This window comes from Lipomyces oligophaga (genome assembly GCF_038497815.1).
Source record: "Lipomyces oligophaga strain CBS 7107 unplaced genomic scaffold V1516scaffold_3, whole genome shotgun sequence".
NCBI classification, from domain to species: Eukaryota; Fungi; Ascomycota; class Lipomycetes; order Lipomycetales; family Lipomycetaceae; genus Lipomyces; species [Lipomyces] oligophaga.
In genome coordinates, this window is record NW_027117787.1 from 777,263 (window position 1) to 799,531 (window position 22,269).

Below are 22,269 nucleotides of genomic sequence, written 5' to 3' on the forward strand. Positions count from 1 at the left end.
ATTACCCCTGATATCTGGCTTGCTGGACTAATATCTTCGAAACACAAGCACCAACTAGGATTATCAGTTTGTCTTGCTTCGTTTATCGAGTAGGATAGCCAGGGGAGGGAGATATGGCTAATGAATCGAGCTCTGCTGTTCCACTTGTCGACTTTTTCTTTATTTCAGGTATAGATTCGGACGCATTAGATGTGTTTTCTTCTGCTGCTGCTTCGATAGCTGATCGGAGACCTGGGAGCCAGTCTCCTCACCGATCATCTACTCCTGATAGTGTGAAAGAAGTAGGATATTCTCACAAACGAGACCGATCATCTGTTGATTTGAGCATTGCTTCAGATACTATACCGGAGAATCTACCTTACAAATCGCCTCAGCTTCCAGCTATTCCATCGCTCTCCAGCTCTGTTCATTCAAATCCTATTACACGTCTGCATCCCTTGAAAACCAGTGAATCTCCACTATCTACAAATTCATCTGCTTCGAATTCGCCTTCAGTTGGCAGCATCAATGGCGTGGGCCAATCCCGTGGTCGTCAGTCTCCACTGACCAGATCTCCCGCACTCCGAAGAGTGCCTGAAAATTACAAGCGGTCACCAGTTTTGACTGATCCACTACTCGCCGGACATGCACGTAAAATTTCCGACTATGACTCTGTTATTCCTGATCCCGAACCTATCGCTACTTCCCCGAATCAACATCCACTGATGCGGAAGTTTGATCCGGTCTTACTAGATGTCTATCCGCGACCAGACTCTCCGCGTCAGGATGTCTCTACTTCGTCGACTTCGGATGTCAAATTACCTCTTTATGTGCCTATGTTTGCATTCCCTGATGATATCCAATTGGTTCACTCCGATAAGCGACCTCCGAGTTCGTGGCATCATTTTGTACGTTGTCGTCCCCTATCTGTTTCAGACACCATAACAACTAACTAATCCAATCTCTACAGATCATGACGAATCAAGTTAATGAAAAAATGTATGGCACTTGTATCACAGTCTGGGTGCCTGTACCTTCGCACATAGCTGTAGCGGTGGAAGTTTTAAATGAGAAATGGCGGAAGGCAAATATACCTACTACGGAACGGGAATTTGCGACAAGCTTGTCTATGCGATTGAAAGATGAACTGGCTAATGTGTCTGATTTGAAGAATCAATCAAATAAAGATGAATCAAAAAGAAGTGCAATCAAGGATAAAATTGAAGCTGCTAACGATCGTATAGCCATGCTGATCGAGCTATTGGCTCCAATTCGTCTTGGGGCTATGACCAAAATCAAAGGACTTTCTGAGCAGTCCGGTCTTTGGCTACCTCGTGTGTATGGACTCCTTTCTAGAGATTCATATTCTTGCTCATTTAGACTTGAGTGGCTAAAAGCTTTGCTTTATGGCGAATATGCTCTCTCATCGTCGAAGTCGGATCTCGAAGCTAAATTCTCAAGAGTGCCCATGGAATATGCTGTAGCACAATTGATTGGCACTTCCGCCACTATTCATCCAAAGATCCAACTCAAATTTGATATCGGCGGTATCTCGTAAGTAAATTTGGAACTACAGTTGGCGCGCAACCTAACTTTATAGATTATATGCTCGACATCATGCTGTAACTGAAATCCCAGGCTCAAGAGATGTAAGTTTTAATTTGGATTTGGAAGAAGGCTCTGTGCTAATATCTCAGGTTGATTTATTCGCATTATTTCGATGTTTGACTGTCGAGACTATTATCGAACTCTTTGAATCGTTGCTAGCAGAGCGGCGAATTGTTCTGGTTTCCAGTGATCTCGCAATGTTAACGCTTTCAGCACGAGCTATTTTATCATTGATCTTTCCTTTAAAATGGCAAGGCGTCTGTATTCCAGTCCTACCAGCACGGTTATCAGCTTGTCTGGAAATGCCAGTTCCGTATATTATTGGACTGCACAAGTTAATTGGCCATTCCGAAGAATCTATATCGCCATACGCAAATTCACCATCTACTGGATTGCCGTTTCTTCCCGTTGAAGATGACTGCGTTTGTTGCGATCTTGATGCAGATGCAGTTATTGCGGTGTCAGCCCCTCCATTATTACCCGCTCCAGTCCGTTCCAAGTTACGGTCACTCTTGAAGTTGTCTGCACCACTGCATAGTTCTCAATTTGCTATTCCTATAGGGGGTTCTCCATACACTTTACAAACATTTCCGGGAAATATGTTTGGATTGACAAGTCCCGATATTGCAAATCCAGTTCCTCAATCACAATATTTAGGGAAGCTTGTTCGGGGCAGCTCTGCAAACGTGTTTTCACAGCCTCCAGGAAAATCATATCCTCCCATTTTAGATATCAGAGCATTATCGATGGCGCAGTCAGAAGTCCAGTCAGCTACGGAGGAAGAACAAGGCAGAACTATATTACGAAATCGGGACCGCGCACTTGCAGGAGTGCAGAAACAAGGTCGACGAGCAAGCAAGGTATTTAATTCATCAGTGAATAATATCAAGACCTCTATAAAGATAAGACATGATCAGTTTTCGCATCAGGAGAATAAGCCCATGGCTATTGCTGAAGAATCAGCTTTGGATGTGCCCGAAAACATGCCTAATTTAAATAAGCCACTGCCTCCAACTCCGCCATCCCAAAGTTTGAATACAACAAGAACCTCAAAAGCAGCATTAGCTCCAACGCCGCCACCCAAATCAGCTCGGCGAATCTCTTTATTTGATTTCAGTGCAAAATCTTTCCCTTCTGATTTATCGCCACAAAATTCAGTACCTCCTTTGATAAAGCCACGGTCACCACAACGAGTCCATCATCAACCTAAGAATAGATCAATCGCCTCAACATCTCTTGCAACGGTTATTAAGGTCGTGGAAGGGCATCGACTGACTGCTATTGATCCGACAGAAACACAGCATTGTGCGTATTGTCTAGCTTCAGGACTGGCGGAAAAGCAAATGCTCGAATGCATAGCATGTCGAATGATATTGCACACAGGATGTGCGGAGCAAGAAATTTCAGTAGCCTGTCTGCCAGCGTCATTCGACGCAAATAGGGTACGAGCAGCCTTTGCCCGGGCGATGGCGTCGATTTTACTTAACTATCGCCGGTATTTTACTGCGGAACAAGAAACAGGAGAATACAAGTTTCAGGAGATTGAGTTCTTGTCGAAGACCGCCAAAGATCATGCCCCATATGCACGGTTCCTACTCTCAACCCAAGCTGGGACAGAATTCATTCACGACGTTGGTGCCTCCATAAAATCTCGATCATCTATTTCCTCTGAAGATCTGGCTTGTCTGGATCTTTTTGGGGCCATTGCCGATGGAGTGTCCTCTCGGCGGCATCGATTAGGACACAATACTACCAAGCCTGCTGATTCAGCTTTTGGACAGACGCGAACTGATTTGCAGCCTTTACTTGAAGATGTAAAACCTGGACATTGGCAGACAATTCAAATTCGACAGCCACAGCTTGCTCAGCAAGGATATTTGGCCGCGACAGATGCGCTTGCAGGCGAGGTGTCTGGTCGGTGGCCTAGTAGACTCGACAGTGATGTGCTGAGAACATGTTTGGCAGCATATGAGACACTATCCACTGTCGGTCTGGGGATACAAAATGGTGGAACAGTCAGCCTGCTTTGAATGCATCCGGTTTAATTGTATATACATATCTTTTCAAATAATTATTAATGTTCTTAGACTAGCGTGGTCGTAGATTAATTGTACTCTTGGTGCGGCGGGACATTAACAACAGAAATATTTCATCGATACTGGAATCAATCAGCGAATTGCTCCAGCGAGTTGACGGGTGGGATGGCGTCTAATGGATACGCGCTTGCTTCTGATCGAGAAGATGATGATCGGCGGTTTTCGATAGATTCATTCGAGCTGGCATCAGATCTAGAGGATAGCAGAGAGTTTCGGCGAACAGGAGCTGGCTCTAGTGTGGGTGTGTCAGAGCCTTTAATCCACGAGAGCAGGTTATCCCAGATTGAAGCGCCAGCTGTCACTTTATCGGAGTATAATAGCCGAGGAGATGAGCCAGAGAGTGGAAATGACGACTGGGCGTTGGAGTTATTGCCGGAGCGGGAAGGGAAGAGCAAGAATGGAATCAAGATGGCGTTCATGAATATGGCAAACAGTATAATCGGTGCCGGGATTATTGGACAGCCATACGCCATGATGGAATGTGGCATGATTACAGGAATATTGCTGTTGATAGTGCTAACATTTGTTATTGACTGGACCATCCGGCTGATGGTCGTGAACGCGAAATTGAGTGGTACGAACTCATATCAAGCAACAGTTTCTGCTTGTTTTGGGCGGCCAGGGTATCTTGTTATTTCGCTTGCCCAGGGACTATTTGCGTTTGGCGGTTCGGTCGCATTCACGGTGATCATCGGGGATACGATTCCATTTGTGATTTCAGCAGTGTTTCCCTGGTTTGCAAGCACTCCAGGTTTGAGCCTACTCACTGAGCGAACGCCAGTCATAGTCTTCGTCATATTATTCATTTCCTTTCCACTCTCCCTGTCCCGAAACATCGCTCATCTGGCGAAAGCATCTCTACTGGCTTTGGTTAGCATGCTTATAATCATCATCTCGGTATGTGTTGAAGGCAGAAAAGTTGCGCGCGATGAGCAAGGCTCGTTCTCTTCCAGTCTACTCACCATCAATTCGGGCGTTTTCCAAGGCATCGGAGTCATTTCTTTTGCGTTTGTGTGCCATCACAACTCGCTCTTAATTTACGGTGCGCTCCGCAAGCCGACTCTTGATCGTTTTGCTAAGGTTACTCATTGGTCTACTGGTGTATCTTGTTTGGCATGTCTCACACTCGCACTTGCTGGCTTCATCACCTTTCGGGATAAAACTCAGGGAAATGTGCTCAACAACTTTCCACAAGATAATTTATTTATCAATATTGCGAGGTTTTGTTTTGGATTCAACATGCTGACCACTTTCCCGCTCGAGATATTTGTTTGCAGAGAAGTTCTGCTAGACTATATATATTCTACATTTGTCACCTCTACTACTTCATCCGCTACATCAACAGATTCGACGGTGTCGACTTCTCCTTCCCTGCTTGTTCACAGATTTACCACCGCAGGCTTGACTATTCTTACTCTTCTATGCTCTCTCGCTGTTGGTGGAAATCTCGGGTTCGTTCTCGAACTAGTCGGTTCAACTTCAGCCTGTGTACTCGCATACATTTTGCCTCCACTGTGTTATCTACGGCTTGCCAACTCTCTAGAGAGCAGATCTTTCAGGCATCGACTGGGCCCAATAGCCTGTGTAGCGTTTGGAGTCATCGTCATGATCGTCTCAACTGTCTTAACCATTGTCAGTCGGATAAAAAAGTCATAGAGAATATTATTTTCATCATATCCATCTCCCCCTCATACTAAATAATTTTCATACATCCATATAAATAAATCCATTTTACCCAAATGAACACTCAACACGGAAAGACTCCATCCCAAAGACTCCAATTCATAAAAGTTAAAAATTCATGATATCATACAAGTAAAAATAAAATAATTATACGCTCAAACCAATCTAGTGCGAATTTACGGTCGCTGAGGACGGTATTGGAGTAGATACTACAGTCGTCGGTACAGAAGGGATAGGCGTACCAGATGCTACTGCTGCTGCTGCTGCGATAGCAGCGGCCTTTCGTGAACCGGTCAAAACTTCTTTCGTTACCTTTGTCAACGAAGAAAGTAATGGTCGCGCCTCCGTAAGAAACGTATAGTCGTTCAGTAATATTTTGGTGTACTCCAAAAAATTAATAACCACTCTCACAAACGTATTGGTTTCGTCTCCAAATCGCTGACGTTCAGCAAAATCCCCTTCCCGAATTGTCTCCAATCGTTCTCGAAGTTTGACAGTGATCTCAGATCCAACATCGCACATGGACTTGAGTTCTTGCATTTTACTATCACTCTCAGCATTCCCAATGCCGACAATTCCAGATCGCACAAGCTCTAAAACAGCCATTGTTGAACTCGTGGCTAATCTAATCCGTTCGTATAATTCTTCATCAGCTTCTGAGGGCTCAATAGGGAAATAAAATGAGTAAGGAGCTGAAGAATCTAGCGGCGTCATAGGAACATGCACAACATTACCATTGGGACCTGTTGTTACCAAAGGCGACAAAACAGAAGACGAAAGAGAGGGTGGTAGTGAATTGGAAGTAGGAATTGTCAACGGTGGCATCGGTACAGACGACACCGTAACGCCAGCTACAGTATTGGACGCACCTGCGCTACCACCAACTGGAGCCGAGTGTTGCGGACTTTTGGGCTGATGAATCATCTGAGGAGGCAGTCCAAAATAATTTGGTGTCAGCGGTGGCGCACTTTGCGCTGCTGATGTGGCTAAAGGTAGCGAAGTTGTTATAATCGAAGCCAAAGGCATAGAATGAGATGCTGAAGGAAGAAACGAGGGCGTCATTAGAGGGACAGAAATTGATGCAGGCGGAGGCGGAGGCTGTGGAGATGCTGCTGGTGCAATGGATCCCGACATTTGTCCAGCAGAGTCGATAGATACCATAGACGGAACTGCTATCCCTGTTGAAGCTGCTCTTGTAGACGGCATAGGTGAAACTGCGGTCGAATGCAAAGCTGGTGAGATAGAATCAATACTCAAGTAAGAAGCTACAGGTAATCTGCATTCAGCCAACGCAGGCAACAGAGTGGTCCAGGCATTTCTAACTTCAGCAAGTGTGCCATACATTAGTAAAAATAGAGCACGTGTATGTCTGATCTCTGCGCTAGCAACAAGAGACCTTAAGTTATCGTGAACAAGTCCTGTGACGCTCTTGAAGGTAGGGAGACAGGCCAAGGTGGAATGGATGATTGGTTCTATCGTAGCGGCTGCTGCAGGAGATCCTTGAGGCAGTGCATCATGATGATCTAAAGCACGAATTAAACTGTCGATAAGCGAACGAACACCGTAAATGATATTTGTGAGAAGCGAAACCAAAGTTCTGTCTGTGCAAAAGGCCAGAAATTGTCGAACAGCCGGTAGAACCTGAGACAAAGCAAACAGAACAGCACGCGCAGAATCAACCACACGAGCAGAGAATACAGCAGAGTCTGGAGCTGCAGTAGGTGCAGCAGAAGTCATGGAGTTAGGACTAGCGACATAGTTAACAGGAGCAGGAGCAGGAGCAGGAGCAGGAGCAGGAGTAGTGATAGTGCTTGAAACTATGGTAGAAGTAGAGGCGGAAGCAGGAGTTGAATCAGGGAGTGGGGCAACGCAGATCATGCTCTGACCTGCGATTACTGAGAGACGCTGAAAATAGGCATGCGGTTGGGCAGCAAGATCAGTCTGAGGCGGCATATGTGCAGATTTGTGCAGACTATCTGCTCGTCGGCGAACAGAAAGCTGTGCAGGATTCGGTGGTTGACTCGAAGAAGCTGCATTGCTAGGACCAGAGGTATTTAGGGGTGTAGGAGGAGCATCACGCAGCGGACGAATACTCTCGCGTTCTCGGTCTTGTTCACGATCTCTGTCTCGGTCGCGGTCTCGATGGCGTTCACGATCCATGATTGAGTCGTGAGAGATCCCACGGACATGCCGTCTTCGAGGAATCGGTCCGGCAGAGAACGGGCCAAATGAGGGCTGTGCAGCTTGAGTCGTAGCAGTAGGAGACGATCCTGCAGACTGAGACGCAGATGTAGATGACGATGTATAAGAAGTATTAGCTGCCGAGGAAGACATTGAGTGTGATAGAGCAACAGATCCCATGAGTTGGGTCGGATGCTGCTGCTGTTGTTGTAGTTGTTGCAGCTGCTGCTCGTTTCTTCGGACGACAAATCCCTTCCGTTTGGCAGCTCGAGCTGCTGCAACAGCTGCAACAGCTGCGGACGCGTCCGATTCCGCACGAACACGAAACGAGCGCTCCGGCGGATGCTCTGCGGCGTCAGTCATGAGTTGGCGACGAATTTATTGCAGAAAACGAGCCGGAAAGAGACAGTATTGTCGCGGAAGTTGCAATTGGTGATACTTCAAATAGAGGGAACTTGACCAGACAATCAAGACAAGGGCGTAGTAACTCAAGCTTGGGCCAGTCAATGTAAGCGTTGTTACATTTAAAGGGATTAGAGCAACACGTGAAATTGTGTTTTGTACTACAAAATTTGTAAGAATAGTGTATATATTATGTAATCGAAATGTTAGAATGTGATATTCGAAGGATGAAAGAGACAGTTTAAGAAATATAAAACGCAAATTGGAAATATATACAGATTGTCGCAATCCTTGACAGTGACAACAGCATTGACCACTATATAAAATAGCAGTATATCAGAATGATTGCAAATCCAGAAGGACTGGAAGGAATGTAAATAGACTATAAAAAAAACTCAAGTAGTACTACACACTAAGAATGGCAATCAATTACCAGATTAAAAAATCATATCAAATCATAAATGTATCCACTGAGCGAACCGATATCAACACCAAAATTAATCAAAACCGGATTATAAAAAGCAGAGGTTCTCGAGAGTAGCAATTTCAACAACCGCAACTTCTCTCTTTCTACATCCGGCCATTATCGCGACAATACGAACCGAAATACTGATTCTCACCAGACTTCTCGTAGCCACCGGTATCCAGATGATCAGTTTGTAAGAATGAAGAGAAAAAGAGTCGGTAGAAATTATCAAAGAGAGCGCAAAACTTTGCTGATGATATACGCCGCTTCGCATTTCACGTGACTTAGCGATGACTCGACTACGGACAACGGGCAGACACAGGCGGAAAAATATTCGGCACAATACTGTGTAGGTCAGAGTAAATCAAGCTTTGATTTGTGAGATATTGTCGGACGGTAACGTGTGCTAAATAGTCAATTGGATAGTTGCTTTTGCAGTCAGTCATGGCATCTGTTGTAATTGGCGCTCAATGGGGCGACGAAGGAAAGGGAAAGCTGGTTGATATTCTTTGCGATCAAATCGATGTCTGTGCCCGATGTCAGGTAAATAAAGCTATATTTTTGTCACTTCATGTGCATTCAACTGACTTTTAGGGCGGTAATAACGCTGGTCACACGATCGTTGTCGATGGAAAAACTTTTGACTTCCATATGCTACCTTCCGGGCTTGTGAATCCGGCTTGTGTCAATCTTGTTGGCTCAGGAGTCGTCGTCCATGTGCCTTCGTTCTTCACCGAGCTCGAGAAAATCCAAGCGCAAGGTCTAAACACTGATGGACGCTTGTATGTTTCGTCACGCTGTCACCTTGTTTTTGATGTCCATCAGCGTGCGGATGCCCTTCGAGAAGCAGAGCTTTCTAAAGGTGCTCTCGGAACTACCGGCCGGGGAATTGGCCCTGCATACATGACCAAGGCCGAGCGGTCAGGTATCAGAGTTCATCATCTTGTATCTGAAGAGCCCGGTGCATGGGAGGAGTTCGAAGAACGTTTCCGAGGAATTGTCATTGCCTTTCAAAAGCGTTTTGGTGGTTTTGATTACGACGTCGAGGGCGAACTCATCAGATACAAAGCGCTTGCTCAGAAGCTGCGGCCCTTTGTGACTGACGCAGTTAGTTTTATTCATGGTGCGCTGGATTCAAAGAAGCGTGTTCTTGTTGAAGGTGCAAATGCACTTATGCTTGATCTTGATTTTGGAACCTATCCATTTGTTACTTCGAGTAATACTTCTATTGGTGGTGTTTTGACCGGACTTGGGATTCCACCGCAAAAGCTGAACACTATTATCGGCGTTGTCAAGGCATATACTACTCGTGTGGGCGCAGGTCCATTTCCTACTGAGCAACTGAATGCTGAAGGAGACCAGCTGCAATCAGTCGGTGCCGAGTTTGGTGTTACTACCGGACGGAAGCGAAGGTGTGGATGGCTTGACATGGTTGTGCTCCGACATTCCGCTGGAATTAATGGATTCACAAAGCTTAATGTGACTAAGCTTGATGTTCTTGATGGTTTTGATGAGATTCCTGTCGCAGTTGCCTATAAATACAAAGGCAAGCGGTATACTGTCTCTGTCCCTGACGACTTACGTGTGCTTGAGAAGGTCGAAGTCGAGTATGTGACTTTGAAAGGCTGGAAGACCAGCATTGCTCACTGCCGGACGTGGGATGACCTACCTGTTGAAGCTCGCGATTATCTAGCTTTTATGGAGAAGGAACTAGGTGTGCCAGTTGGATACGTTGGAGTAGGAGCTGCGCGGGCCGCAATGATTGTCCGAGACATTTAGAGCTGGTATCTGAGAGAGAAGAATAGATCGTACTTGAATTGTTTGGTTGTGTCTTATTCCTGAATAATAGAAATTGAATTGCGACGAAGTTTGAGTGATTATGGTATGATGAAGTTGGTCTAATAATAATGTGATTACGTTGCCTTGTCCAACAAATCCAGTTCCTTTCGCAACATATCTGAAGAGTAAATAGAACCAATTAAAACAAGAATTTGTTTAGTCTTCCGTATTACTACTAAGGAGTCTAGTTATTTCTGGCTGTCTGAAATTCAAATTCTTCCCCAGAGGTTAAGATGAGCTTAGTAGGACAGGCTCGTCGTATGTTGGCTGGTCAAATGAATCAACGTACATACAAATATGTCGGATCGCTTGGCATTCTCAGGCCTTAGATTTTAATCTACTCTACTGGACTTAATGATTCTCGTTAGACAACTTCTCATTGTTCGGAGCCAAATGACAACGCAACTGAGACCAACCGATTCTTTCGACTACAGTGTCATGGCATGGCCCTCAGCCAACGCTCGAATGGCCACAATTGCACGATGTCTCATTATGTAGCCTCGATGATGGTCGACTATAGCTTTACGAATATTAATATGCCAGAGATTAGTGGATATTACAGTTTGTATCATGTGTCAAGGATATATGTGCGATAGTCAAGATTGAAACTGACTTTCCGTTGAAACAATAATATTATTTGGGACAACTCTTGGACATGTAGATTCTAATTGACAAGAAATAATAGTGGGCCACTGGATTATGAACGGTACATTAAGTGAAACTACTATGATGAAAGCAAGTGTGAGAGTGGCGCTGCATGGAGAATAGCAAATATTCGTCAATTTGCATCCCATAACTGTATATCTAGCACGAGAAAGAGGGAATTTGCGAAAACTGGAAGCTGTTGGTTGCATTATTCGATCATAAAATTATATTTGTAATGCAAGAGCACACAAACTAATTTTGTCTGCAGAGAGTCAAGAGCTAGCGTTTGTGGTCTGCCTGTCTATAGACGCGACTTTATGAAACCGACTTTGCGAATTTGACTTTCTATTACATTAATCAGTGAGAGATCAACCCATTGCGCTGAATTGCGCGCTAAAGCAGAGCAAGACCAATACAGTGCGATTTACGTCCGGTAGGACAATAATCAGCATGAGCTTACATCCATAAATAAATAAGGCAAGAAACAACTGTCAGTACCAGCCATCGAAACAGACTCGATACTTCGAAAGGCAGCCGCGTATTTAGTAGGCAAAACGGGTATGAATTGAAAGATAAGCTGAGTGCATTACGCTACAAGGCATTAATACATAATTTGCATATATTCTCCTTAATATTGACGACCAAGCCATCGGTGTAGTTTCTCTTGGCCCAAGATAGTTCTCCACAATGGGAGATATTGAACGGCAGCGAATTTATGTCCTCTCCGGCTGATCATATAAATGGGCTAAGAATATTCAAGCAAGTCTATGGTCGCAACACCGCTCATTCCAGACAATGTTGTTCAAGCTGCAAGTGCTTTAGAAATTCGGCAGGCTGCAAAGTATGATCACCCGACTCTCATCCAATGGTGCCGTCCTCCTCTCTCCGACTCCGCTTCATTTGGTCCAGATCATGTGGCCGGGTATATATCTCCTTTGTTCTCTTACCCCAAATGCAATATTTTGTGCTGAATATGCACGTGGTTCGAGCCGTAAATCAATTGGGACAAGCTCGCTGATCTAGGCTCCTTATTTCGCACGATCTGGGCTTCCAGGCTCGGACCGATCGAGACCGAAGAAAAGAAAACCAAGATTTTCAATTACAGCCATTACAACGATCCAACGATAACATCGAACTCTGCAGCTTCAACGATAACACCAGTCGTGCCGTTATCTACAAAACATCTAATCTCCGGCATCTTCGCTCGTCTTGTCTCTGGACCAGCAACTTCATGGCCGCCGCTTGTTCGGGACTGCTCGCAATTACAAGACACATGATTGGCGGATCCAAAGCTGTCGAGTTTTCCATTTTCCAGGCTGAAGCCAGTAGTTCGCTGCATGTGAGTCTAAGAACATGAAAAGTTTCAGCCACATTGAACTAGACGGGCACTAGATTACTCTAAATAACAATATACTAATATTCATATTTGGTATTCAGCTTCATCACATGCCATTAATTTTAGCCCGAAAATAAGGCTCTTATCGACTCACCTGGTACGGCTGGAAGGGTAGAAGAACACCCAGCCGTGTGGGTCTGGCTACCTTATCTGTGGTTGTACGGGTCAGGGATTTACTTGTTTGGTAGCACACTAAACGTTTGACCCAGAAAAATTCGAGCAGTTCTGACCTTATGGTTAACCGCTTATACGGGTTCAGAGAATTGCCAACTTTTCGCAGGATATTCTAAGCAGCACGCAAGACACAACGAATGAGCGAAATTCAGACAGTTCGGAATTGGAAGCGGCAAAGCACTCGCAGGAACTTCTACTGGTTATAATTTGGACAGTTCTCGGCTTGCGACTTGCGAAATCTTCTGTAAGGATAGATTGCATCTGCAGAAGCGGTTCGAACTCTTTCATAAACCAGACTTCCCAGCTCGTATCTTTCAACTGCACGAGTTCTATTGTTGTTCAGCTTTTTGTCATTTCAATATTTTCTCCCGTCTAAATACGATATTACTCATCGGACTCTAATCCACAACTTCCACGCAAGATGACGATATTACGGAGATTGCACCTCAAATCTGCGCTCGAACGCGCCAAACAAATGTTTGCCCAGCTCGGCAAGAACAAAAGATATCTCAATCTTCTCCTGGCATCCATCGCACTTCTATTCTTCATTCCCGTGTTCCTCAATGTTGGCCCAAACAAAACCGCGTCACTCATGTCCTTGATGCATTCGGACCCCTCATCTGCGAGAGCACCTAAACACGCTCCCTATCCTGGCATAGGTCCCTCACGACCAGACGCACCACCACCGTCATTAGGACATGACAGACATCACTCACCACCACCGCGGTTTGATCCAGCTGGTTCTCCGATCCAACATTCAACTGAAGTCGTGGATTTTGCGTATGCGGAAGGTGCTGAAGATGTAATGCTTATGGTCAAAACCGGCGCGACTGTCCTGTGGAAACGACTTCCCATCCATTTCGGCACCACATTTCAGCAGGTCCCATATTACCAAGTTTACTCAGATATGGAGGAGACTATTTTCGGGCACAAGGTCGTCGACTCTCTCCAAAACGTCTCCGATACTCTCAAAGCAACCGAGCCTTTTGAACTCTATCGAGTTCAACAGGAACTTCTATCTTCTCATGCCAACACTGAACCTCAGGACCACTACGGCATCAACAGCGGTAAGCTCGGTTGGGATCTGGACAAGTACAAGAATATCCCGATGATCCAGCATGCCTGGTCGATAAACCCAAACGCGAAATGGTACATTTTCATGGATGCAGATTCGTATGTTATTTGGAATCAACTCCTGCACTATCTGCGCACTCTCAATTATCGCCACGCGTTATATCTGGGCTCACCTGTAGGCAATCCACCCATCCAATTTGGTCATGGCGGTTCGGTCGTTGTCATTTCTCGAGGTGCAATGTTGCGCTCCTGGGCCAACGACCCTGAATTGCATCTTAAATATGAACAAGCAACCATCCGACGATGCTGTGGCGACTATATGGTTGCCGAATTGTTGTACGAGCATGGTGTGCAAATCGCCAAATCGGAGCATGAATATCCCTATTCGAAATGGAAATTCCAAGGCGAAGCACCTCACTTTATTTATGCAAATAAGGAAAATTGGTGTGCTCCTATTATGTCTTTCCATCACATTTCTCCTCATGATATCAACAAAGTCCACGACTTTGCGTTACGATGGAGCCAAAACCACGCTCCCAACGACTATATTCGGTATGTCGATGTCTACCATGAATTCATGCATCCTTGGATTGAAGAAGAAAAAGATGAGTGGGATAACCGTTCCAACGATCGCGAATACTCGCCCGATAGACCGAAAGCACTGCGCGATGATGCATACGAATCTAAAGAAAAGTGTATCTCCTATTGCAATGCATGGGATGAATGTCTAGGCTGGCGTTATAGCACAAACTTCTGCGCACTTACAAAATCAGTAAGACTTGGTAGACGCAAAGTTCGATTCGGCGACGACGTTTTTGACGAATCGAAACGAACTATTTCGGGCTGGAGAATAGATAGAATTAGGGTTATAAGAGCTCAATCCGGTTGCGATCCGCTTGCGCAAGATGAACTGGTCGAGGGTATTAACGATTCAGGAATCGTACCTGGTTTAGAAGTTAATTAAGTTGATGTTATTCTTGTTTTAGTATTGGTTTCATTTTCTGTCTCTTGTTTGTTGTTATGTTAGATATCTCGAATGATTTTGGCGTATCTCATGAATTATAAAATCAATTAACACTGATAATATTGAACATTGACTTCGTAGATCACTGCTATTCGGACGCCTTATGTTGTTGGCCTTCTTTCTCTGCAAGGTTGGCTCGTGTCGCCGCTCGGACAACTTCTTGAAAAACAGCTGTTGACTGGCCACTGAACGACGGTCTTCGTGCTCCCATACTGCTAGGAACTGAGAGAAGTTCAGAGATTGGCTGCTCGATAGCTCCTGGAGTAGCACTCCTTGACGGAGTTGCAGAGGTCGAATCATCATCGTCGATACCAGCCTTTTGAAGTGCTCGAATTCGGTTCGCCAGACGCACAGCTTCGATAGCTTGCTGAAATTTTGTCCGTGCTTGAAATCCTTCTTTAATTGCCGGCAACAAGTCATTCGTGGTAGCGGACTTCCCTGTTAACCATGGATGTTGAAGCAGCTGAGTACTTGTCGCTCTCCGACTAGGATCATACTGCAACATAGAAAAGATAAATTCCTTTGCACCCGGTGAAATTTCTCGCCAGTACTTTTCATGGAAAACTACTCCGACTTGTTGAACTTCGGAGATAAATTCATTGACAGTCTCAGATCGAAATGGGATATACCCACATAAGAGGGTGTACGTAATCACTCCTAGGGACCAAATGTCACAAGGTTTACCATGACCTGTGCGTAAAAGAATCTCAGGCGCTGCATAACCAAACGAACCGGCCATAGTGTTGAGAACCTCATTCTCACTTTCAAGTTCTTTGGCGATACCAAAATCCGCTAGAACAAGATCCGACGCCGCGTCGGACGTAAGATAGAGCAAATTTTCGGGTTTTAAGTCTAAAAATCATTTAGTCTCAATTTGGTCTAGAAAAATTTGAGAATAAAAAATAACTTACCTCGGTGAACAATATTTTGCTCATGTAGATAGTCGACGGCTTCTAGAATCTCTCGAACAGTAATTACTGCATCTTGCTCGGTGAACTGCGACTGCGTAAGTGGGACATCATCTAGCCCGACAAACTGATCTAACAAACCTTTCCTCGCTCAACAATTCGATCAAAAAGTTCTCCTCCCGTTGCCAATTGAGTGACAATGTAATATTTTTCCTATTAATAGTTAGTCGTTTTTATGCTTGATAGAGTTACGCAAGTCTGGGAATGTAAATTACCTTGGATTCAAACCAATCTCGGAATCCAACAATATGCGGATGGCTCAATCGCTGCAGTAAATTCAACTCCTCTTCAACCATACTCTCATGGCCTTTAATTTTTTTTTTCAAAATCACTTTCACGGCCACCTGCTCGCCTGAGTCAAGCGCGGTCGCAGCCTTAACAATACCATAAGTTCCCGCGCCCTATTTGCCGGTTAATTCACTATTTCATTGTTTCACGACTGACGCTGTAAACAATCATCAAAACATACGAGAACTTTTCCAAATCGGTAGTTTCCCCGTCTATCGTAAGTGGAAGGCTGATTCTGAATCTTTCCAATGATAGAAAAGATCCCAGACGAAACGGTCGAAGCAGCTGCGTTGGCAACGGCTCCTGGCGTAGAAGCAGGACTAGAGGGCATTTTGATACTTTCCAAACAGCGAATGTGTATCTTTATCCTTTGATTAAAATTTTCGTTTGTGCTCTAAATGACGACCTTGAACCAAATTGATTGAGAGAAGGTAGTCCCGAAAGTACCAATCCAATCAACATGTCTGCGATGGGAGGATGCTCAACCGCCGCATATATGGTAAACTGGATCTAAATCAACGGAGAATTATTGTGCCATACGCCGTATACTATGACCCAGAACTAGTAAATGAATGAGGCTGAGCGCTAATCTGCGAGCTGGTCCTTGCTTGATCTGGCTAATGCTTGACTTTTGCGGATGTTTGGCTGGCAGCGATGACGACGACGAAGGAGCAAAGCAACAGCGGCGAATGTAGCGATTGGAACGTGAAAACATTAAGAGGTTTGTCACAAGGCGTAACTACCTGTAAATCCGGCTGAGCAGGCGAAATATATTAAAATATGTGAGTTGTTCTGCCCTGGAAGCTAATCTGAAAAGGCTTCCTCTGCTCTGAACTTCTTGCCTTGTCTCAATAAATTTTATGAAAGGACGACTCGGCAGACTGATTCTATATAGTCTGACTGTTTATTCCACCAACTTTGATGATATTTTTTTACTAAATCCCAATAAATTCTCACAATCGTTTTATTTGATCTACCAGTGCCGATATTGTACCGGCTTTCTCGGATTAAACCATCCTCTCTTGGATTTCATCACCCAGTCTGACAGTATAATCCAAATATATTTTCTCCTCTGCTCTGGTCCGGCTCAAATAGCTCAGCTCAATTTTGGTCAATTTCGAACTAAAAATGCGACCACTGTCAGACCTGGCTCTGACGCTTGTTTAAGCTACAAGAATACCGAAGTAGAGATTCAGTTTCAATTACAATTCATTAGTAAAATTTATGCACACATTGAAAATTAATAGAGTGTTGTTGTCCACGGACTCTGGGAATACTCCCAGCAGAATGTCCACTCAAAAAAAATTGGTCCCGCCATAAACAGCTTATTTCTGTCTGAAAGTTACCAAAATCCCCTTTCAACCTAGATTCGGTTCGATTTCGTGTTAATATAGAACTCAAACAAGCACATCCACAACAATGCCATTAAAGCAGATACAGTCAATCCCCGTTCACGTTGATAGGATATGGAGTTTAGCTCCGAATCCATCATTACCGCTCTTAGCAGTCGCGACATCTGATAAAGCTGCGCAAGTATTCTCGCTAAACACGTATTTTCCTATCGCTGTGCTTGATGGTCAACACTCTCGGTCTGTCCGGTCCGTCGCTTGGAAGCCGCGACTTCCGCGATCGTCATCGTCGGATATCGTACTTGCGACTGCATCATTTGATGGAACAGTAGGCGTTTGGATCCGTGATGCGGACCGATACGCCCAAAAAATTGCTGGTGATGGAAATGAAGACTCGGACGACGGTTCAGATGTTCAACTCGAAGAATGGGAATTTGTTGCACAGCTGGAAGGCCATGAAAATGAAGTGAAATGCGTCGACTGGTCGGCAGATGGCAGTTATCTCGCGTCGTGTTCACGCGATAAGAGTGTCTGGATTTGGGAAGCAGACGAAGATAACGAGGAGTTCGAGTGTATTGCTGTACTGCAAGATCACACTCAAGACGTAAAGCACGTTGTTTGGCATCCTACTGAGAATGTAAGTAGAGTGAATATTGGGTTCAGATTAATAGAGTATTAACCGGATCAGTTACTTGCGTCCGCTTCATATGACGACACGATTCGACTTTGGCGAGAAGATGACGACGATTGGGTTTGTTCGTCGGAAATTATTGGCCATAGAAGTACTGTCTGGTGCATTGATTTCGACAAGCAACCGCCTCCAGTTTCCGAAACATTTGAACCTGATTCCCCGAAGCCACTGCCAGCAAGAATGGTGTCGTGCTCTGCGGATGAAACCGTTCGAGTATGGTCCAGGACGTCTTTAACGGGTGCTTCGGGTGCTGAAGATGGAGATATGCGTATTCCGTCGACGTTTCGGTCGGATCCCGTATCTGAAGTTTGGACACAAGAAGCTACTTTACCTTCCCCGCATTCCGGTCCGATCTATTCTGTCAGTTGGAGTCCATATAGTGGGCGGATTGTTTCTGTAGGAGCAGATGGGTTCCTGGTCGTTTACGAAGAAATCAAGACTGGCTCCTGGGAGGTCATTGCCTTCGAAGAGGATGCTCACTCAGTGTTTGAAATAAATGCGGTAGCTTGGTCAAGAAAATGGAAACCTGAACGAACCCTTGTTCCAAGAGAAAACCCGAGCGAGAAAGATAGTTTGGTTGAGGAAATCATCATTACTGGTGGTGATGATGGCAATATCAATATCTGGGAAGTCGTTCCAAACTAATTCCCCATTTACCAATTTTTCAATTTATTTTGTTCTCTGCATTCCTCTGGGTTATACGGTTTGATGTTTGTAATGCCAAAATAGTCTTAATATTGTACATAAATTATACGTCGATTATAAGGCGAATTAATAAAAATAAGCAAAGTTTTACGAAGGCTAGTTCTACTTTTTGTACCGCTTGCGAGGTGGTTCCTCTTCTTCCTCGTCGTCATCATCGTCTTCATCTATATGAGTTAATTTGAAATGAATAAAATGATTCAATGATCAAAATGCTCACCCTCGAGATCGATTTCCTCATCATCGTCCTCACTTTCACCTTCATTCAATGCATCGACTATCAACGTTAGCCAGTAGATTCTAGACCGGAGTCGAGAACTTACTATATAGTTTAATTGCGTTAGGATATAGCTCATCTGCGATCAAGATCGCGACCTCATGAGCAGCAGGAAAAACATCTTTCTCTGCTTTGTCCGCACTGTTTTCCCAATCGAAAAATGTGAAAAAGCTGTATGGTTCGCCCGGTTTAGTTTCCGTCAAATCTTTGCCCGGTTTCCACTTCAGAGGCACTTTGGTAGACTTATACACGACTCTCTCTGCTTCTGCGACAGTATCACCCGAAAAGGAATCTGGAAGTTTAGGGATAAAAGTGAACGTTTTTGAAATCGTGGTGGATTCAAGATACTCATTTTCATTGAATCCAAACGTAATTGTGAATGACCGAGGGTCTTCAACATCTCTAGTTACCTCGATCGAGTTTATACAATCGATAACCTGATGCAAGATTAAAAAAATTCTCAAAGATTTTTCAAAAGCAATAAATCTTACTTCGTTATCGGTTGGCGTTATATGTGCGTCAATCTCTTCCCCTACTTGTGAGATAACCGACGGCCAAAACTGGTCGATCTTTGCAATAATATTCTTTCGAGTTTCATACAATGGTGCAAATAATTTTGTAGAATATTTCACTATATCGAATCAGCAATTATGCGAACAGATTCCAAAAACTTACAAATATCAACTTCCGCGTTCTCGAATTCAGGCTCTAGCTTGGCCAATTCTTCGAAAATTCTGGCAAGATTAGCTAATACCATTGCGGTGGAACTAGAAAAGTTACGTACGATTCTTCCGATTCAGACATAATTAAGATATATCGAAAATTATTTTTGCACCTCAGATCGCAAGTTCAGAAAATGAATATGGAAAAATGGTTTATCAGAATTGCACAGCGCGTGAAGTTAGGAGTGCTCAGACACGTATGAATATTGATGTCGCCGGAAACGCGTCAAATGCCCAAACAGGAAAGATTTCAACGCGTCACTGGATTGATATCATTTCGAACTAATTAAATCTTTTTGCCTAATTTTGCTTTTTTTTAATTCGATAAAGTACTTATTTCTACTACAATTTACACAAAAGGAGTCGTTCTGTTGCTTGAATCGTTTCCTGGCGAGTGCTCCACCATGCCAATTTGGCTAGCACATCTTGCATCCTCACAGGAACTCGGTCATGACCTTCTCCGCTTCCTTTTTCTGTCTCGACCATTAAAAATCGAAATCTCCGGTAGAAATTGATAAGATAATTATACTGCGTCACGCATAAATCACATCCTCGTACTTCACGATCAGCTAATGAGCCGTGGATGATGATCAGACTTGGATCTTGCATGTCTGTATGGATAAGCCGTTCTAGTTCTACTGAAAACAGTTTTAATACCGCATTAATTCCTTCCTGAGTCACCCGACATGCACTGTATCTGTGCAAGTGTTTTTCAGGATTCCCCAAAACTTGTCCAGTAGTCACTGCTGAATGAAATGGTGGATTGTAGATATATACCGAATGGCTTGGATGAATAAATAACGATTTTGTGTTTGCTTGGATCTTAGTCCCTTCAAACTGGTTTTGGGAGTTCTCGTTTTTATTGGCTTGCAGCACCTGTTCTTTGATCCTGCGTAAACTTTTTCGGTATTTCACTAGCTGCTGAGGATTCAGTTTGCTTGGGGGAAGATTTAGCAAAGTCGACTCATCTATAGTGTCAGTAGGCGAGACTTCCAGCTTCTCAGATAATTTCGTTATCGTGTCCTCAGTCTTGATACAAGAGTGAACAGACTTCTCAGACAATATTTCTAATCGCTGCTTCTCTAGAGCACAGTCCTCGATATACATTCGCATGAGTTCTCCCATAGCTGTTCTTGCGCCAGTTTTGCTTGCATTGTCCAGGCAGTTGCAATAAGCCCGTAAACTCTGTTTTTGAACCTTCTCTTTAATCTGATCATCTAATTTCTCGACAATTAAGTCAACTGGTATCGCAGATATATTTTCGTTTGAATTTTCTCTTGAATTTTCAAAAAATGGCTCGCCCTTGATAGAATCTATACTGGAATCAGCGCTGTGCGACTGATGCGTATCAATGATAGTATCATCAATATCAGCATCATATTCACTGTCTCGAGGCCTTATCGAGGCAACTGTGCTAGAGATACTCATATCAGCTGGTTCATCCGCCCATAAAACTTGACGTGTTACAACTAATTCGGAATTTCTTTCTTCGTCGCAAGAAGCCTCGGGAATGGTATACAGTTCGGAGCCACGGTGAGGGTATCCAGATCTGAATGATCGAGAGTTGTAACAGTCAGAATAACCAGAGTAGTCAGAAATATCGGAGTAGTCAAAGTAACTAGCACCAGTGGAAAAGTAGGGTATATTCGCACCCTGGTAGGTATTTGTAAACGTCTCGTATAGATGGTCACCCATTGCTGAATCACCAGAATATGTCTGGAACGTGAAGGCAGAATCATCATCGTAGTAATCTGATTCAGTCTTGGATATATCTAGACCGGAAAGAGTCACTCCTGTTCGATTTTTCAACTCGTCGGAACTGTCCTGCGGCTGGTGTCCCAAATGCTCACAGCTAGTACCACGAAAGCTCCCAAACAATGAAATACAGCCTGAGAGTAGGATTCTATCTTGTGAATTTGTAGATTCTTCTCCTGGTTTGGGTGACCTAGGCTTCCGTCGAAATGAACTAAACCACGACCGCGATCGCGATCGCGATCGCGATCGCGAATGGTTAGTCATATTTGAACTGTCTAGGTTCGCCGATTTCGACGTATCTAGTTCCTTGGATTTCTTTTTCAAACGGCGACGCCTATTGGAGTGCCAGAACCCTGATTTTCCCAATAGCTCAGGGGTCTCGGATTGTGCAGTTAATAATTCCTGGCTGGACTTGTTTTGGCTCTGTTCAGGGACAACAAACTCAATTGTTGGCGCCTCCAAGTCATACTGATCTGAAGACAATCCTAAACTCGAATCTGTCAATTTCTAAAGTAGTCAGAATGTGTACATATTTACTAATCAATTAAAACTCACTCGTCGTTGTGACCGTCGCTTTGACAGTAACCGCCTCAATGAACTGGGCCGGATCACATCGAACTCAACTAACTCTTCACCCAGCTCGCTTTTTCGTAAAACAGTGTCGCATGAGTCAGTATCAACTTGACTGATTATAGACTAAAATCAAATGCTTTAATATACAATCGCACGAAGTTTATTAAACTCACGTACATCTTTGAAACTCTACTTGTATGTTAATATTTGCGTCTAAATCAAATTGATGTCATACTCCTTTCTTCCCAAAAAACGCGGCAATTCTGGAGAGCGTGCCCATTTTTTCTCACTGAAGTAGATTTTACCGATTCATTTCCAAATCCTGAATGCTGTCTTGGAATAAATTGAATCTAATTTTACATTCTTGTTTATAAAAT

General features: G+C 44.0%; 9 protein-coding genes across 9 annotated transcripts; 5 read left to right on the forward strand and 4 right to left on the reverse strand.

Annotated features, from left to right (window-relative positions):
• Positions 1-113: 113 nt before the first annotated feature.
• On the forward strand, positions 114-3,617 carry V1516DRAFT_621689 (AEX-3 domain-containing protein; the record flags this gene model as incomplete). The annotated part of the gene is made up of 5 exons (XM_066919537.1): positions 114-887; positions 950-1,533; positions 1,580-1,628; positions 1,677-2,503; positions 2,705-3,617. 5 exons carry the CDS (start codon positions 114-116, stop codon positions 3,615-3,617), a joined length of 3,147 nt encoding a protein of 1,048 aa, XP_066778057.1.
• An 85-nt stretch (positions 3,618-3,702) lies between these two features.
• V1516DRAFT_264038 (transmembrane amino acid transporter protein-domain-containing protein) lies at positions 3,703-5,677 on the forward strand. Its single transcript, XM_066918820.1, has one exon. It carries the CDS (start codon positions 3,789-3,791, stop codon positions 5,337-5,339), a length of 1,551 nt encoding a protein of 516 aa, XP_066778058.1. The 5' UTR covers positions 3,703-3,788; the 3' UTR covers positions 5,340-5,677.
• V1516DRAFT_649307 (RAM signaling pathway protein-domain-containing protein) lies at positions 5,333-7,910 on the reverse strand (the record flags this gene model as incomplete). The annotated part of the gene is made up of 4 exons (XM_066920229.1): positions 5,333-6,333; positions 6,568-7,078; positions 7,253-7,474; positions 7,520-7,910. The coding sequence occupies 4 exons, from the start codon at positions 7,908-7,910 to the stop codon at positions 5,532-5,534; spliced, it is 1,926 nt and encodes a 641-aa protein (XP_066778059.1). The 3' UTR covers positions 5,333-5,531.
• Positions 7,911-8,859: 949 nt separating this feature from the next.
• V1516DRAFT_663533 (Adenylosuccinate synthetase) lies at positions 8,860-10,194 on the forward strand (the record flags this gene model as incomplete). Its single annotated transcript, XM_066920520.1, has 2 exons — positions 8,860-8,958; positions 9,010-10,194. 2 exons carry the CDS (start codon positions 8,860-8,862, stop codon positions 10,192-10,194), a joined length of 1,284 nt encoding a protein of 427 aa, XP_066778060.1.
• Positions 10,195-12,591: 2,397 nt separating this feature from the next.
• Positions 12,592-14,635, forward strand: V1516DRAFT_673069 (uncharacterized protein). The gene has a single exon (XM_066921842.1). It carries the CDS (start codon positions 12,891-12,893, stop codon positions 14,505-14,507), a length of 1,617 nt encoding a protein of 538 aa, XP_066778061.1. The 5' UTR covers positions 12,592-12,890; the 3' UTR covers positions 14,508-14,635.
• V1516DRAFT_270159 (kinase-like domain-containing protein) lies at positions 14,582-16,418 on the reverse strand. The gene is made up of 5 exons (XM_066918824.1): positions 16,005-16,418; positions 15,751-15,936; positions 15,617-15,688; positions 15,479-15,563; positions 14,582-15,419 (listed from the first exon to the last, which is right to left on the reverse strand). The coding sequence occupies exons 1-5, from the start codon at positions 16,152-16,154 to the stop codon at positions 14,656-14,658; spliced, it is 1,257 nt and encodes a 418-aa protein (XP_066778062.1). The 5' UTR covers positions 16,155-16,418; the 3' UTR covers positions 14,582-14,655.
• A 668-nt stretch (positions 16,419-17,086) lies between these two features.
• Positions 17,087-18,666, forward strand: V1516DRAFT_635881 (WD40-repeat-containing domain protein). Its single transcript, XM_066920018.1, has 2 exons — positions 17,087-17,809; positions 17,861-18,666. Exons 1-2 carry the CDS (start codon positions 17,243-17,245, stop codon positions 18,506-18,508), a joined length of 1,215 nt encoding a protein of 404 aa, XP_066778063.1. The 5' UTR covers positions 17,087-17,242; the 3' UTR covers positions 18,509-18,666.
• Positions 18,667-18,670: 4 nt separating this feature from the next.
• Positions 18,671-19,646, reverse strand: V1516DRAFT_663537 (uncharacterized protein; the record flags this gene model as incomplete). Its single annotated transcript, XM_066920521.1, has 6 exons — positions 18,671-18,732; positions 18,786-18,842; positions 18,889-19,279; positions 19,334-19,473; positions 19,518-19,576; positions 19,627-19,646. 6 exons carry the CDS (start codon positions 19,644-19,646, stop codon positions 18,671-18,673), a joined length of 729 nt encoding a protein of 242 aa, XP_066778064.1.
• A 260-nt stretch (positions 19,647-19,906) lies between these two features.
• Positions 19,907-22,172, reverse strand: V1516DRAFT_663538 (uncharacterized protein; the record flags this gene model as incomplete). The annotated part of the gene is made up of 4 exons (XM_066920522.1): positions 19,907-21,826; positions 21,875-22,015; positions 22,070-22,081; positions 22,128-22,172. 4 exons carry the CDS (start codon positions 22,170-22,172, stop codon positions 19,907-19,909), a joined length of 2,118 nt encoding a protein of 705 aa, XP_066778065.1.
• Between the last annotated feature and the right edge of the window lie 97 nt (positions 22,173-22,269).